This window comes from Netta rufina, assembly GCF_964035555.1.
Source record: "Netta rufina genome assembly, chromosome: 3".
Classification (NCBI taxonomy): domain Eukaryota; kingdom Metazoa; phylum Chordata; class Aves; order Anseriformes; family Anatidae; genus Netta; species Netta rufina.
The window spans coordinates 7,453,394-7,470,390 of NC_140125.1; the positions used below are offsets into that span (position 1 = coordinate 7,453,394).

General features: G+C 43.2%; 1 protein-coding gene across 5 annotated transcripts in view; it reads left to right on the top strand.

Annotated features, from left to right (window-relative positions):
- PLCB1 (phospholipase C beta 1) overlaps positions 1–16,997 on the top strand; it is a 374,969-nt gene that overhangs the window by 9,162 nt on the left and 348,810 nt on the right. For all 5 annotated transcript variants that reach the window (XR_014618326.1, XM_084284914.1, XM_084284915.1 and 2 more), the window contains exon 2: positions 2,977–3,054. Coding sequence is in view for 4 of the 5 variants with exons in the window: in XM_084284914.1 (XP_084141040.1) it covers positions 2,977–3,054 (78 nt within the window). In the remaining variant the exon portion in view is untranslated. The remainder of the gene's footprint in view (positions 1–2,976; positions 3,055–16,997) is intronic.

Here is a 16,997-nt window from a genome sequence, read left to right on the forward strand (position 1 = left end):
CCTCTGAGTGTTTTTTTTTTTTTCCTTTATTTTTTACAGCTCTGTATAGAACTGCCTCAACTAGAAGACAGAGGGCTGAGAGGCAGTGCAGATCACTTGGGCCCTGTCTGTTAGCCTCTTGTGTAGAAGTGAATGTGGTTGGTAACTATTTAGGGGAGTTATGAGACAGTCAGCTCTTTGGATGAGGAAACTGAATTAATGGACTTCAGGACACTGTCCTGAATGACTGCGGGTGTGTCTTCTGGGTAAGAAGCCACACTTTCTTCCATATAATAGTGTGTGTTTATATATACACATGCACACTCATATTTTATATATATATATAAATAGTAAATAAATGTGCCTATATTATATTATATTTTTATATATATATAGAAATAGTAAATAAATGTGCGTTTACGTACCTTTTTGACTGTCGCCTACCTTTGCAGATGATGGTGAAGCAATACACAAGCAACAGACCTCTTCCACGTGACACGAACACTCTGTCCTTTGTTGAGTGGGCAAAACAACTTGCAGAGCTGACTAGAGAAGTTTATTTCCATTCTTCTGTTCCCAGAACTAAATAGTCTGGCTCCTAGTGGCAGGGACTGAGATTTATAGTTATCTTGTAGAATATATAAAACATTCTGCATGTGACTTTTATTACTGCTGTTAACTGCGTGGACGGGTTCCTAATAGTTACGTACACCAAGTCACATGTACCAAGTATTTCTCTGATCCTGTGTTTGTGTTCAGTGTGGCAGGGTGGGGTTCCCATGTTCATCAGCGTGTTAATAGTGCTGTGCTTAATGTCACAGAAGTGTAGCTAATCTAGAAGACAGGCATAATGTATGGCTGCTTTTTATTTATTTATTAAAATCTTCCTGAAGCACAGTGGATCTTAAATTAAGTCATTGTTACAGTGCGATTTGCTTTATGTTGCCTGCTAGATACTGAAGGCTCTCTTCCCCAAGCTCCACTTTTATGAGTCTGATTCAGGCCAACACCTTACAACCCACAGCTGGACAAGTATTACTTTGACAGCTCGAAGTCATCAGCACAGGCAAATCTGAACAGCTTTGGGTTGGAGCAGCTGATTTGAGAGAATTCACTTGCACAATGGATTAATCTGAGACATAATCTCTTCATGCCTGTTTCTCATCACTTCTTTCTCTTCTTTCTCTTTGTCCCCCCCCTTCCCCAAGTTGTATCTCATCCCAAAGCAGAAGGATGTTTCAAGTCTTTTCCGTTCATTTTACATAGTTATGCAAAGGCTGTGTGGGACATAAAAATAATATAATAGAAGAGTGTTGTCTCCAGAACTGTTTTTTTTTTTGTTGTTGTTTGTTTTTTTCCTGTTGTAGTGAGGAAAAGAGGGGTTGGTGGTGCTGTGTGAGCAGCTCTGCTCCCAGCTGGGCAGTTCCCATAGTTCTGGGACAGCCGCGCTTGTTCCCAGCCTCCAAAAGCCCACGTGGAGCCCTTTGGGTGTCACTGTACCTGTGGCACAGTTAATTCCCAGCCCATGTCTTCTGGGAGCAAAGAGGTTTTCTACACTCATCTAGGGGCTTGATCTTATATTTCTTCCTAGTGTGGAATTGCTTTTCAGTTTGTATTTCTCTTATGCTGAGATAGAAAACATGCAAACTGGGAATAATCCAACTTCCCTGTTTCATGAACGTCCATTATTGGGAGTTTGCTGCTCCATCACAGAGGACTGTACTAATAGCATGATGCAGAAGGCTTATCTTTTTGCCTTGGAAATGACGCTTACGTTAAGTTAGTTTTTATTTATTTATGATAATGCCACCTCCAACAACTTCACTTGCATTTGAAGAAAACAACAAACAAATCACAAATGCATTTGATTTTGATTTGAACCTATCAGAGCCTATTTTTGTCCTTAAAGGAATTTAGACTGACCTCACATACTGCTGCTTTGAAAATAGATGGATACTAAAGCTGTAAAACACCTTTAACACTTTGAAAATCTACATTCTGTTTGAGGAGGAATTGTGTATTTAGTCTGGTTTCCTGTGGAGATAAGGCATAAGCAATCTCTCTCTCTGCCTGCCTTCCTCTCTTTTGTGCTCCCTCCATAACTTTTTAATCGAGTTTGGCAAAAAGGTAGGGTCCCCACGTAGCAGCATTTTTACAGATGTCATGAAAAATGGCAGAGGAAGGAGAAGAGAAACTCTATCAGGACCAGACTGCGCTGATTTCAATTATTGTTAGGCACCAGGGAATCCCAGTGGGAGAGAGATGTAATGAACACCCACCTGCAGGAGAGCCTTTGGATAGAGCTTGTATCTCCTGGGTCAGGCGCCAGTCAGAATACATAAATATGTAGGAAACCAGGCCTCCTTAGTGCTGGCGCTTACAAGTGTGCTTGTTTTTAAATGACCTGAGCTATGTTTGTTACCAGAGCAAACAGGTTTTAAACTGATCTGGGGGAAGGGAAAGAGCATGTGTATGTCATGACTAAAACCCTAATAGCTGCGTGGTGGTGGTTGTTAGTGTTAAAGTAGTTGACAAAGCCTTATTATAACATAGTAGGCACTACCTCAGGTTTTGTTGGCAAAGTCAGTCTTTATCTGTTAATTAAAGCTTGTAGGCATTTAGGTTTTCTCTATATCCAAAGGTTAATTTGGATTCACATATGGGACTTGTGATAACTGTAGTACTTTTTTGTATGGGCTCTGGTTTGGCAATTAGCACGCGATGTCTGTTTAACTCCACTTCCAGCTTTTCTGGAAAAACTCCATGCGTTGACACATTTGAAGTTATTTAATACTGTCTTTTCAGTAATGGAAATACATTATGTCAGGAAAATGGAGATAGGTGACATTAAATTCTTCTAGTGACATCTTGCAAGTGATACCTTCTGAGTAGTATCTAGATGTTGCAGTTCATTAACGGGGTGGCAAAGCAGCTAGTGCATAATTACGTGTCCTGTGTGCTAACATGTTAATTTGTGTTTTGTTTTTTTCCTTCTAGGACTCCACTGTTGTCACTCCGATTATTCTCAGAACAGATCCACAGGGATTTTTCTTCTACTGGACAGATCAAAACAAGGTAAGAGGAAAAGATTAATTACTCCAGAATGATCCTTTCTGTTTGCTATGGCGTGATGGGCAGCAGTCAGGAGGCTTTATGTGCTGGTTCTGGCATGTTAGACAAATATAGCATCAGTGTTTGTTCCTCTACTCTTCTGGGGAGTGAACATAAAAAGGTCTGTGGTCCATTCCTGGTGCACAAAACATGGAGAAAAGGGTAGGAGACTGGATTTCTGCTGTGCTCCTATTGTTTCTGGCTACGTTGTTGAGCTGTTGCCCGATGAGTTGTATAAATGCTTTGGTTTACAGGTGACAATCTAGCTGTTTTGGTTCATACTTGACTTGTGGTTTCTGTCTTGCCTTCCATGTGGTACATGGCAGGGCTAGAATACCCAAAGGCTGGAGCTCCTTTTGAATTCTTCCTCCTGAACTGCCCCACGCTCCCTGGCCTCGCCTGATGGGCCACGTCATGAAATTCTTACTAATCCTTACTGGATGCTCATTTTCTTTTAAAAACATTGCAGCATGCTTAGATCACTGTTATGGCTGGGGAGCTGTTGGGAAGCTCATGGCCTGATTCATCGCTGCATTACTCCAGTTTGGTGTTGGTGTCACCCCTTGAAATCAGCCCTGTTGTATTTCCAGCTGTTGGAGACTGTGGTTTGCAGCATGCTGAAAGCATCTGTGCAATTAGCAGTTGGGTACAACTTCTTTCATAAAGCATATAAACTATGTAATAGCGAATTACTGCTGAAATTGTTATAGCAAAATGCTGCAGTAAAACTAGAAACTAAATAGGTTCCTCTTTTCTACAGATGAACTTTCAAGTGCTTAGGAGCTAAGTGCCTGTACCCTTTGCCTGTTGAAAACCTGGTAGTGTTGGGCCTTTGGCCTTGTTTTGGAGTACATGCCAAGATGACTAAGTATGCTATTCTGGCTATGGAAACCTGCTTTGCTCATTGTGTAGCTGTTTTTCACAAGTTCCTGTTGATTTTATGTTTAGATACCAATGCACAAATTGCTTGAGGAGGCAGCAACCATTAAATGTGCAGACTGTACAGGCAATTTGCTGTTACATTAGCTCATATTTATCTTGCGATGTTTGCTTTCTAGAGGAGATGGAGAACAGTTTTGAGTCAGTGTATTTGAAAGTCATATCTTGGAGTTATAATAAAAATCCTGCCTTACTTTGCTTGTGCTTGTACAAGGTGGTGCTGGTTATTAATGCGTTCATCTGTTGACAGTCTGGAGTTGTTAAATAGCTGCCCGAAGAAGCAAAGTGGATCCCCTGAGAAGTTGAAGGATATGACTGATTTACACCAACTCAGTAGCTATGCCAAGACACAGCACAGTCTACTGATTTGTTGCTTCCCTTGCATAAACTAATTGTTTAAGTTGAAAAAGAGTAGCAAACTTTGTAATAATAAATGGAAAACCAGAGTTGATTGGAGAGTTTATTTAACTTTTAATATATTTGGCACTAAGTCCTCCTTCAGTTTCCTACTGTTGTCTCTAAAAACAATGTCTTGAAGCAATTCTGTGAAGAATAGCTATTTATAGAATTGTTGTGCTCATATTCATGAAAAAATGTATTTATAATGCCCAGAGCATTTTTTTTTAAAAGCTTGGGCATTTGTACAAGAGACATTAAATGTCACTTTGATTTTTAAACTTGCAAATCAAGCCTCTGTGAAGGGCAACAAAAATGATTTATTTTTTTTTTCTGGTTAATAATTCATGGCAATTAGGGAAAGCTTGTTCCTGTACCCCATTATAACAGTACCTACATAAAGAAAGTAAATGTATTTCTGTTGGGGTGCTCATACTGCAAGGACTGGGAAGGAAACACCACTTTCTGCTGTTACAGAGAGTGGTTGGGTTCGTGTTTACTGTGAAATAACAAATACATTGAAAAGGAGGATATATAGAAATTAAGAGAATTTCCTTCTTTCTATGTAAATGGTGATCTTGCGATGACAGTAGAACTGCTTGAAGCAATATCAGAAGGACACAGCCCCTGTGTGACTGTGATTGTTTTTTTTTTAATTTAGTATTGTTTTGAAGAAACTGGCTTTTGTCTAGCTACTGTTGTCTCATCAGTAATCTAAAATAAATACATGAAGCACTGTATATTTTAAAAAAAAAAAAAAAAAAAAAGCTCCTCTTCTTAATTTTTTATTTAGCTTATGTCACTGGTGGCTGTAGCTGTGTAGCTTTCTCTAACTGGTTGAGCTTGCATTGTTTTCCTGTTTCCTCTTTGCAGAGAAAGGAAATAATACGTAGTGTCTAGCAGTGTGTCTGAGAAGTCCTTCAGAATGAGCTCTGGCCACACGAAGAACTGAGTTCCTGGAGAGGTTGTGTGTTGCTTTTTGGGTTTAGGATGAAGGAGATCATAGTGTTTCGCTCCCTGCATCTGACAACCTCAGGCAAGGCAAGCAGTGAACTGCTCAGGCCTCCCTCAGTGCAAGATATGTGCTCACACGCCTTGCTTCTTCCTTCAGGGCTGTGTTTTGACCCTTTGATTGTGTCTGGGCTGGCTCAGGTGTGTCCTGCCAGATACCCAGGCCCAGCACCACTGCACTTGGACTTGAGGAGCTTTTGTATCACCAAGCGGTTGATCACGCTTCTCTGTGTAAATTGACTTTATCAGCAGCAGGGTAAACAGTAGCCTAGGATGGAAATGTGTACGGGTTCTTCTGGCCTTGTGCCATTCCTCTTTGATTTTTATGTGCTAGGTTGACCTTTGCTGCCTATTGTAGCGTGGGCTTAGCTGCAGTGAGGGGCTGCGAAGCAAATTCAGTTCAGCTCTGGGCTTGTACTTTGACAGGAGCACCGCGGGATCCTGCGGTGTGACACGCTCACTGTGTGTTTGCGTGTTTAACTACATTTTGCTGCCATCGATAAAGATAAGCCTTCAAAATAGTCATACATAGCATTTTGCTGCATTTCTTTTCTGATGACAACAAGGAAATTTAAAGCCCATTTTAAACAGATGGCAGGACAGCTTTCTGATTTTAGTTGGGTTTTGCAGTATGAAATTCTTTTGTTGGTGAAAGTTCTGGAATACTTGCTTCATCTGTACGCAGAGCGATGGCTGATTTCACGTTATTACTTGAATGATTCTCAACATGGGGTTTAAAAAAAAAAAAGAAAAAATAATTAATGTGACAAGCTAACATCTGTTATATATCTTATTGTTTCAGTAATGTCCCTTAACTATAGGAAACGCAGACAATATTCATTGCATTGTTGTATTTCTATGACCTGACTAAAACATATTTCAATTCTTTGCTACTTCTTTGAAAACGGAATGCCATTTCTGTCATCTGTTCTTCTGTTCATGAGTGTTGAAGAAGGACAAATTGAAATTCAACCAGGTGAAAAGAAATTCTACCGGAATAAAAAGGAGAGATAACAGCAGTTCTCAGGGGATACACGCAGACAGAAATCAGTCTATCAACAGATGCATAGGCAGCACAGGACAAGAAATAAGTATTGTTGGCCAGTTTGTGCATTATTATTTTTGCATTCTCTAGCTGGAAGTTGTATTATGCAATCAAATGGATGGCATCGGTTTTTAGTGTTGGTTGATTTATGTGTAAGTGGGCAGGTAGGTAACCTCACCGACACGGCAGCGTGCTGAAAACTGGGGGCATGAAGACCCAGTCCACGTGGAAAGAGATGAGCTGTCTAACTGTGTGTGTCATGAAATGTAGGCATCCGGGTCTGGGGAGTCAACAGTGCCTTCTAATCTGTCTTCCTCAGAAAAGCTGTTGTAAAGAGATGTTGATCCCGTTTGTCCGACGGAAGGCAGTGCTGAGAAACTGCTCTAAGTGCTGAGGGGATGCTCAGTAGGAGGGGATGCGTGGCTGAAGCTTCCTCCTCTGCTGGTTGCAGTCAGAGTGCTAGCACCACCTAAGCTATGGGATATCAGGGAGGTGTCCCTGCTCCCAAGGCTGGGGAAGCTTGCAGAATTCATAGCTTGAGCTTCTGAATGTATTTGAGAGAAGGCGGGATGATGTACCTACCGCTGGGCATTTTCTCCAGCTTCTCCTGAGCTGGAGCTTTCTCATTTCATGACACTACACACTGTGGTTCCTGGTGATAACGAGATGATATTTTTTGGCCTCAAAGGTCCTTTCTCCACTTGTGTCCTGAGGTGACCGAGTCTCTTTGGGCCTGAAAACCAAATGTGGCCTGCTAAGTGGATGTGTGAAGGAGAGCCCCAGGGCTCTGCCTGCTGTAGGTAGGATTCTGTAGGATTAGACTTGGCTTCAGCATGTTTGTAAATTCTGTGTCGTTCCCATTGCCCTCGTCCAAATGAAAGATGTGGCGTTTTTCCAGCTGCTGGGGATTATGGCTGAGTTATTTGAGAGAGTTCTTTTGTGTCTGTCTTGAATAGGGGCTTTAAAGCAATCCGGTCAATATTTGGACTGCCCTATGGGTCAAAGATCTTTTCATTACATCTTCCTAGGTTTTACAATACATTTGACAAGCAAACAATAATGGCTGGAGTTAATATATCAATATTTAAAATATATGTAATAATTTAATGGGAAGGATTTAATATTTAATACTACTAGGTATAAAAATACCTGCTCCTAAAACCAACTGTTTGGCTTAATTTACTCAAGAGCAAGGTTACTCAGCGGTGGATCTCGTTGCTGAGAACATCCAAGAGGTGCATCATTAAACATGTATTCACAGTTCTCTTCCTGGCATGTAAAAAGGAAAAAAAGCTGAATAACTAGACCTTTTGGAGAACTGAGATTATAAATACCATTAATTAAATGAGAAAAGATGGTGCATGTCTCTCCTTGGAAATGGTTATTTTAACATGTACAATGAAAAACTTGCTGGCTTTCCTCGTGTTTTTTTAGCAACTCTCACAATTCAGCAGTCAACATCTCTGTCTGTTAATACTGTTTGATAGTGGATATTGGATACGTGGGACTCTATCCCACAGTTTCTGACGTGCAGATAGACTTGCCTTTGATTTAGCTGCAAAACGCAGGAGCTGGAAGAACTTAGATCCCTGTGCCACACTGGCATTTTACCAGGTACTGAATAAGACCTGTGTGTTTAAGCCTTTGAGGAGTGCTTTGTTTGTTGTACTAGTAGCAGGTTCTGTATTAAATGCCTCATGTTCTCAGTGCTCAAGTACTCGCGGTGCTTCTCCATAGACTTCTGTAAAAACATGATGTGTAATCTACATCTGCCTCTAGTGTAAAACTGGCATGCATGGAAATCATGCCACAGCTGGGGAAGCTTCTTATCAATAGGACCCTTGTGATACCGGATTATAATCCTCTTCTGCTGAAGGGCAAGTTACATTGCCATGAATGGCAATGTTTGAGGCTAAGCCCGTATGGCACTGTTCCTTTATCCATTTATTGCATGTGTGGATTGCTTCTGATTTTTCAGGGCAGGAGTAACTCACTGTAGTTCAGTTGGCAATGCAGGGAATGAGGCGTCTTTTGTGTTTGAAGGCGGCTGAGGTACTGAGGAAGCGAGGCCAGTCTTCAACCACTATTGGGTGAGGTTGGGTTGAAAAAGCCATTTTCAGAATAAAGAAGTCACATGCTGGAAGAGGTGACGCAGGGTATTTTCTTTGGGAATCTGGATGAGGACTCCTCTGGGACGAGGAGTTGTGATGTGAGGTTTCCAGAACTAGAAATCGGAGTGAAGCTGAAGAAGCTAGTAAAAAATAGTGGCGCAGCAAATACCTGGGCCTCTGCCTGGGTTTTGCATCTTCTTGGTTGGTGAATTTGAGGTGTAATGTTGGGAGCTGTTGTAGGGGCAGTAGGAACTCAAGAACAGGGATGTGGTTTCTTGAACAGGCTGCAAAACTTTGGGATAAGAAAATTACTGAAAAGGTTGGCATCCAAAGCTGTGTCTGTCACATTTTTCAGGAGAAATGGAAGAGCAGCTCTTTGAGGATGCAACTGCTTGCTAAGGGGTGGTTGTAACCAGTAGGCTCAGCAGTGCAGACTTCGGAATTGAAATCTTAAAGGTGAGTTCTTCCTCCACAGGTGATGTGTGAGAAACATCACAAAGATCACCGTGGCAGTAGATGATCTAACTAATCCCTAACAGCTGAGGGTAAAGCATTTAAACGTTGAGCCACTGTCTCTGTTAGCAGCCAGAGTGGCAGTCCTGGAAAGTTGACCTGCCTGCTGGTGCTTTCTCTGCAGTACAGAAATACCTCCTGGCACGCAGGGCAGTCAGCCTGGCAGCAGCTCGTGGTCACCTGGAAGTTGCAGCTGATGGGGTTCTGTAACCACTGAAAATACTGGTATGTGAGGGGAATAAAAGAGACAAGGAAAGTGGTAGAGGATTGCCACAGAAAGTGATAATGGAAGGAAATATTTCATGGAGGTCAACTTCCCATCAGGCCGCTGATTTTATTTTTAAAAGGAAATCTCTCTGCTTTCAAAACATGGAAATTGTTCAAGGCCCATTAGGGAAATGGTACTACATCAAACGCAGATCTCTAATGAGCATTTCCCACTGCTAAATATCTCCCTTATTATTGTGAGGGAGGCAGGAACAGCAAACAGGCTTTGGGTTTAATCTACACAGTAAGTCCAGGGTACAGTTTCTGAAATGAGGAACCCAAAGAACTTCAAAAAAGGAGGACGACTCTGGACTGTCCATAACCTTCTGAAATCCAGATTTTCGCACTTTTAAATTCTCAGGTACTGAGAACAGTCCTAAGACAATTTGTGGTACGGAAGAATATTAGCTGTATGCTGAAGTGGCTTCTTTAATGGGCATCTGTGTCAGGCTTTCAAATGCTGTGACTTCAAAAACAATTTCCCCATGATTCACATCTCCTGTGCTATAGTGCTGCTTAATGTTTCTGTAGGCACTTGGCCTTAACTAAGAGCAATGCGTGCTTTTAGGAGCTGTCTGGGAGTCAGGAGACCTGGGCACTCGTCTCCTCTCGGTCCCGATTTGCCCTAACTTGGCAATGGGCTGCCGTGCCTCCCGGGCTGCCCTCTGCTGACTTTGTCCATCAAAGTCCTCTGGCAGGGACTGCCTGCGCCTGCCCGCTCAGCAGCTGGCACAGGGTGCCTGCCTTGCTGGTGGAGATGCTCCTGGTAAACGAGAGAGTTAGTCCTCAGTCTCGCTTCTCCTTAATTAAAACAGCCTCTTGTGTTCACGTCCACTGTTTGTACGTACGTTTGGCTGAATTTCTGCAGCATGTGCTTTGCTGACTGACCTATTATTAGCACAGTTTGAAAATTGGCTTCTAGGCCATCAGCTTTCCTGATTGCTGGGAGGATAACTGATCTCTCGGAGTGCCTGTCACATTGCTGCTCGGCAAGCTCAGACACTTCTCTAATGCTTCCTAGCCTAGCTGCTTCCCATCCCCAATATGCTTGCTTTTTTTTTTTTTTTTTTTTTTTTCCTGTTTTCTTCCCCAAGCTCTTTAGGAGATAGAGCATTATTTTCAGGGCACTTCAAATACAATGTTCTGTCTCCATACGTGTGATCTTCCTGTGTGAGTGTCCAAGTAACTGGCAACAAATGTCCATACAGCTTGCAGTTTTGTACTAATACTTGCCTCAGTTGCTTTCAGGCTTTTTACCATTAAAAATGTATGCTTGACCTTGCTTTCCTCTCCTGCCTTTTGCTGACTCCTGCAGTCTTGGTGGTATCGTTCAGCAGCTCTGCATGCCTGCAGTTAGCATCACACAGAGCAGAAATGGCAAAGCGCCTGGCCTGCATTTACAGGGATAACAATTTTCTGTTGTATGCGCTGCCTTCCTTCTGATTCGGGGTTAGTGTGTATGGGCACACCTCTGTAGTGTCCTTCCCCAGAGAATCATATTTCAGTCCTATCTTCTGTGCTTTAATGACGACTTTTATTATACATCCCAGTACTGGGGTGTCACAGAAACAACCTCAGGCTACAAATCAAAAGAGGTTTAGGTTTGCTATGCGTGTCTGGCTATTATTTTGGGGCTTTTCTAACTACCCAGGTGTTGTTTGTATATCACCATTCTCCTCCAAATATTCTGCTTGGTTAGCCTATAAAATCAGGAGGCAGCCTCTGCAAGCGGTACATATATTGTCTCATGTCTGTGGCCTGCCTTCAGGTTTTCGTGATGTTTTGTGCTGCTGCGTCAAATCAACAGGCAGAGGTCTTCCTACTAAACTTCAGAGCTAGCTCTGGAGGATGTCAAACCCTACCAAAACAGGGGACTTTGTGTCTGCATCTGATGAGGAGACCGTGCCTTCCCCGGCTTGGTTTTGCGTACGTGTGCTGTCAGCACGCAAACTTCCTTCTTCGTCGTTTCAGAGTTAGGGCTCTTCACCAGAGAGGAAATGAGTATTCATCTTCATTACTTCTTCTAATGAATCTTCCCATGGAGGCAAGTTTTCCAGTGTATTCGGACTTCCTGACGTCACTGTCTGTCCTTCACTCATGAAAGCAAGCAGTGACAGATGCGTGTTCTCATCTCTGTTACGTAGTGTGTGGCTTCGTAGCTCTACCGACGTCAGTTCGTCTTGCAGTAGTGCTAGGAGGAAGGTGACGTACAGGGTTTAGGCTTTTGTCTTCATTCATTTCCAAGGGAAAGTGATTTCCAGGGTCTGAATGTCTAGCGTGGAGATTGCTCCTGCTTTATAGACTGGCACATGTCTTTATTCAAGATGTGCTCTCCGTTGTGCAAGAGGAACAGTGTGTATTCTTTTCAGAGAAATGTTTGTCATTGGAGAAAGGATTTAAATCCTGAATCTCTGGGGCACATTAAACACAGTGCTGTCTGGTTAGCTCAACAGCAATGTCATCTTTGGGGGCACGCACAACATTGCTATTTCAAGGCTGCAGTTCTATATGACTGGCAGAACTTCACCCCTCTGCCATCTCCCCAAAGAGATCCCATTTCATATGGGGGCTGGGGATTATCAGAGCTTCCCCCTGCTCTCAAGGCAGGTCGCAGTGTGCCTCCAGAGCTCCGCTGAGCCTTTTGTGGCTGCAGCCTGTACAGGCACCACCAAACTGTCTGTGTGCTACATCCCTGGCAGCTCCAGGCTGCGAAGTCTGCCTTAAAATTGGAGAAGCCTGTGGGCTGTTAGCTGCTACAGCACAGCCGTGCCGCCAGCTATTTCAAGTGCTGCTTACTGAGAGCTGGCTTGCAGCTGACCTAGGCCAATGCTGTCTCGCTGATAACAGTATGTTGAATAAACTGTGCAATGGGTTATGTATTTACCTGTACGATGTGCCTCACTAAAGAGGGCTATGAATAATTTGGACAGGTGATTTACTACCCAGGGAGCTGATTAGTTCTGATTGATAAACAGCACTTACTGCTGTTTAACAAGAGTAATAATAAAAGTATTGATTGGCAGGGTAGCTGTCTGGTACTAAGTGATACTCACTGAAGCTACTGTTAAAACAGTAATGAAACTCTGGAGCAAGTTTTTATCTGTTATTCCAGTTGTTCTGGGCTTGGTCAGGACAGTCAGGTGTAAAGCTTTATTTAATAAGAGGTGCTATAAAACAGAGCACTAATGCCTGAAAGTTAGGAATATGGAAAAAAAAAAAAAAAAAAAGAGTGCCATTAGATTTAAATAATTTATCTTAGGCAGTTTAGACTTCGAGACTAGGAAAAATAAATATTCAGTATTTAAGGGAGCTTTCAGAAGAAAGCAGTTTTACAAAGATATCTTTATTCTGGAGTTCCTGTAAAAATACTAATACCATGGACGTTGTCTTTCTGCTTCCAACTCCCATTGGCTTGGGAAGTAGCGAAGAGCATCGGGCTGTTGTTTGTGAAGAGCACCCTTCTAAAGGAAGGTACAATTTGGGACCTCCTGAACTGGTGTTTCCCTTGCCACTCGAGCCCATGGTACGGTGGCGTATCCTTAAAGCCTCCAGGTGCTTCTGTCAGCTGGGCTGCTGTAATACAGCAGTGGCACTTTGACAGCACTGCCTGGAAAGCAACGCGATAAGTGAGGGAAGAATACAACTGCCTGTAATTCAGGGAGGTGGCTAATAAGTAACCCGTACCTGACAACAAAGTAACGTGCTTTCACAATTGTGTTGGAAATGTGCAGGTGTCAGAGCCCTGTAAAAGCTGTATTCAGCGAGGAACTCGGTGTGCTTTCTGTGGGTGAGGAGTACGGCCCCCCTGCAGCCTGTGCCTTTGAGTTAGTTGGAAACGAGCTGTGTGTGGAGCAAGTTGGCTTATTGAAAGAGGATGTTATCAGCAAAAGCGTCGCAGTCTAAACTTATCACAGCTAAATCTCTGTGTGTCGTACCCTCTTGCAGACGTGCTGGAAGACAGAAAACTGGCCATTTTTGCCAGCCAAAGTTGCTAGGAAGAGCCTGTCAGAGATGCTGCAGTAATGCTCAGAGCAGAATGATGTCAGATGTACTAAATGGACGAGGCGAAGAGCAATTCTCATTAGGCTTGCACGCAGCATAATTTAAACTGGGGAAAATCAGCTTCAAAAGTGGTGCTGCTTTGCTGCTGCCAGAAGTAGGTTCTCAGCGAGCTGACTGCAGATGTATCTTGTCTCTGACAACTCGTACCAGTGTCTTTTGCATATCAGCATCTTGCATACGCAGATGTAGGTCCCTGTCTTGCAGATGCATATGTTGAAGTTGCAATCGGTGTTTTTACTGAAGTCAAGTAGTAAAAGAAAGGGACAGAGGAAGGGAGTGCAGGTTAAGAGGTGAAAAGCCAGAGGTCAAGTCACCCACTCTGCCTTGCAGATTGAAATATGTGTCCACACTCATCTCCATAGCATCCCTATGTTTCATGACACAAAAGGTTCTGGCGTCATAGCCTTTGTGTAAGGGGAGAATTATCTACCCTTTTGTGGTTACAGTGAGGAAAAATTTTGGTTTAGCCTCTTCAGAAATCCCTTTGCAAAGCTGGTAGTGGAAACAAGATCTTTTAATTCCTTGACAGGGGCTTTTCTCTTGGTTGGGAAGTAACACGAGACATTTCATAACTCAGAGTGAAGCTTTTTTCTTCTTTCTTTTTTTTTTTTTTCTCCTGTTTAAAACCTGACATTTCATGCAGAACGTACTGGGATTCAGGCTGAAACTTATGTGTTGCCTCCTCCTCTTACTGCTGCTCCAGGCTCAAATTCTGTCTCATGCAGAACCGATAAAATCTGTGTATGCAGCTCTGTCTAGATTTGTATCTGAGTTTCCTGGACATGTCCTCTTTTCTCATGCAGAAATTCTGCCTGTGCAGAAGGCTGACTTCTGCCATTTCTCTCTGGTTTCCAGATGGACTCCACAATGCACGGGCTGCTCAGCTCTGATCCACCCAAGTTACATTCAAAAGGCTTTTCACAGATTGCCTTCGGAGCAGGTTAAATGTGAAGTGGGCTCACACGTGGTCGGACTGGCAATTACAAACATAATCGTGAATGACATGTCAGGTTGTGTCACCTTCTTTAGAGCGCTCAAACTCATCTATGATATTGTAACTAAAGATGTGAGCCTGGAAACAGCAACGTAAGGCTCCTAACGCTGCTGAGTGCAGGCGTTTAGTCACAGCCGCCCATCCAAGTCCTTGAGGTTTGTGCTGATGCTCAGCCATGGCCACTCTGCAACTTCCCTGGACGCACGCCAGGAAGATGGCTAATGGAGCAGTCTTTTTGTGATCTGTTTAGCTAAATGGCTGTAATAACGTGGGATATTAGAGTAACAGATGCTGTTGACCGTCCTGCAGTAGATCAAAGTTTGTATATACAGGAACTATGCACTTCCTTTCTGAGCCACGCTTATAATTTGGAGCTTCTCATTTGTTGCTATGGTATTACATTATCAGAACAACGAGAGACAGAAGTGGTAATTCTAATAAATTAAGTCAAAAGTGCTGGTCTGTAATGATCTCTGCTCAGAGCCAAACTAATAGTTCTTTGGTATGACAAATAACACAGAAGGGTGCTCTGTGGATCCCTTTCAGGTATTGTTGGCATCTGAGGATTTCATGCATCGAGTGTTTCAGCTGTGAATTGATTTTGTGCATTTGAGTTTAATCAACACGATGATGACACCAACATGAGGATCCCTCTGAGTTACGAGGGTGTTACAAGTTGACAGTAAATTCTCCAGAGACTAAAAAAGATGCCAATTATATGGGTACAACTGAAAGAGTAAGGTCTTTGGGGGAACAGAAAGCACTTCACGCTTGATCTTAATGGACTGTTTCAGAAATTGTAAAATCTGCTTCACCAGCATAATATCCTAACATCATTAGGTACGTTCTTTAATTGGCTTGGCTTTATGTTTGGAATACGGATTGTTGGGTGGTGTGAATGCTCGTATTGATATTGTTAATTATGTTGTTAATGATTTGCAGAATTAGCCTGAGAACATGCGAGTAAGCGTGTTATGAGCTGTGGAGTCGTGTTCCAGACAGAACAGCATTGTTTCAGGTTGAAGACGTGAACTGAAAAGGCTGTTTATGCCCACTGCGGGTCTAGTAGCTGCAAGCTTTGCATCCTTTGAGCAAAGGATTGCCTCGTGGCCTGCTGCAAAAGGCAGTGTCAGTTCCTGCCACGGGTCCCTGAGCCCCTTCCTCCCCCATCTGTGCTTCTTACCTGTGGAGGTGAAGACTTCCATCTCTCTGGCTAGGCAGCGAGCTTTTAAGCAATAATTCGGCATACGGGTACAGATCCCGCGGGCAGTGGCAGATGATCCCTTGCTGTCAGCTGTCATTGCCCCCTGCCGTCAGATGCACTAGGTTGGAAGGAGCTCTCGGAGGGAGCCTTGCCAGCTGGTCTGTGGCTGTGTCCTGCTAATGCTGTGAACTGGGTGCTGCCTCAGGATGCAACTTGCCAAAGCTGGGCCTTTGGTATTTGTTACAGAAGGAATTACAGAAGGAAAACTGAGGTGTCAGCGCAGGGTGGAAGTGTAAGGGGCAGGCTGCAGTTGGCTGAGAAAGGGACGTGGGCTTTCTGAGCAGGACTAGTGCTTGCCCCAGTGGTGGTGGTAGCAAGACTGCAGTTACCTCTCCTATAATCCGGGAGGCCCAGGGGTTTCTGCAGTGTGTACCCCAGCGAGGTGGATGGGCAGCAGAAGAGGTGGGGTGCTCCTTACAGCCCAGGCTCCCACCTGCCCTGTTTGTGAGGGATGTGGGAAGCTCCTCCTCCTTGAGCACAGGTCTTGTTCTAGGATTATTTGTGGAGCAGACGCAATCCCTAGATTTGATCAGATCCTGCTTGGGTCTTTCGTGCTTGGCTCTGTAGCTGTATATAAAATAGAGTAGGGTAACTTGCTTAGGCTCATTACTTTCAGTATGGGCAGGCCTTCTCGTGCTTTGTGGGATGCTTTTGGAAGTCCTGAATGTCATATTTGATTTTAGTTATTGTCGTGGGGAATAGGAGTAGATGTTATTATCTGCTTTCTGTAATGTAAGGCAGAATGAACAATTCTGGTTTAAATCCAAACTTGGATTTTTTTAGAAGACAAATGTTCTGGTGTAACTTCTGCCTCTGTACTTTTCTCTGCACTTATTAGTTGAGTTGAAGATGCAGTAATTCTAACCTGGGCTGGCTGGAAGACTCAGGCCGTATTCTAAAGTGAATTGATCAAGTTACCTGGTTTGTTTATTTTAGAGAGAAATCATATGCTGCTTTTTTTTTCCCCCTAGAGACTTTCTAAAAGGATATGCCGGAGTTGTAAATGTGCCACAAAGATAGGTCTGCACGTGAGCTTTCTTTTTGTTTCCCCCCTCAACTCACAAGCACGTACCTGTGGAATACCTGAGATCTGCTGTGAACTTTGTGTTCTGTCAAGCCAGCGGGTGCTGACCCTGAAGTAAATGATGTGTGTTATGAAATACTCTTGCCGAATGTAGATGAGCCTTTTCCTATTACATTAAGTGTTGTTTTCACTCGTCCTCTTCTTGAATGCCTTCTCTGTCCTCTAGCTTTATTTTGCTTTATGCAGAAAGCAGGAGGCTTAGTAGTGCTGTACAAGAGAAG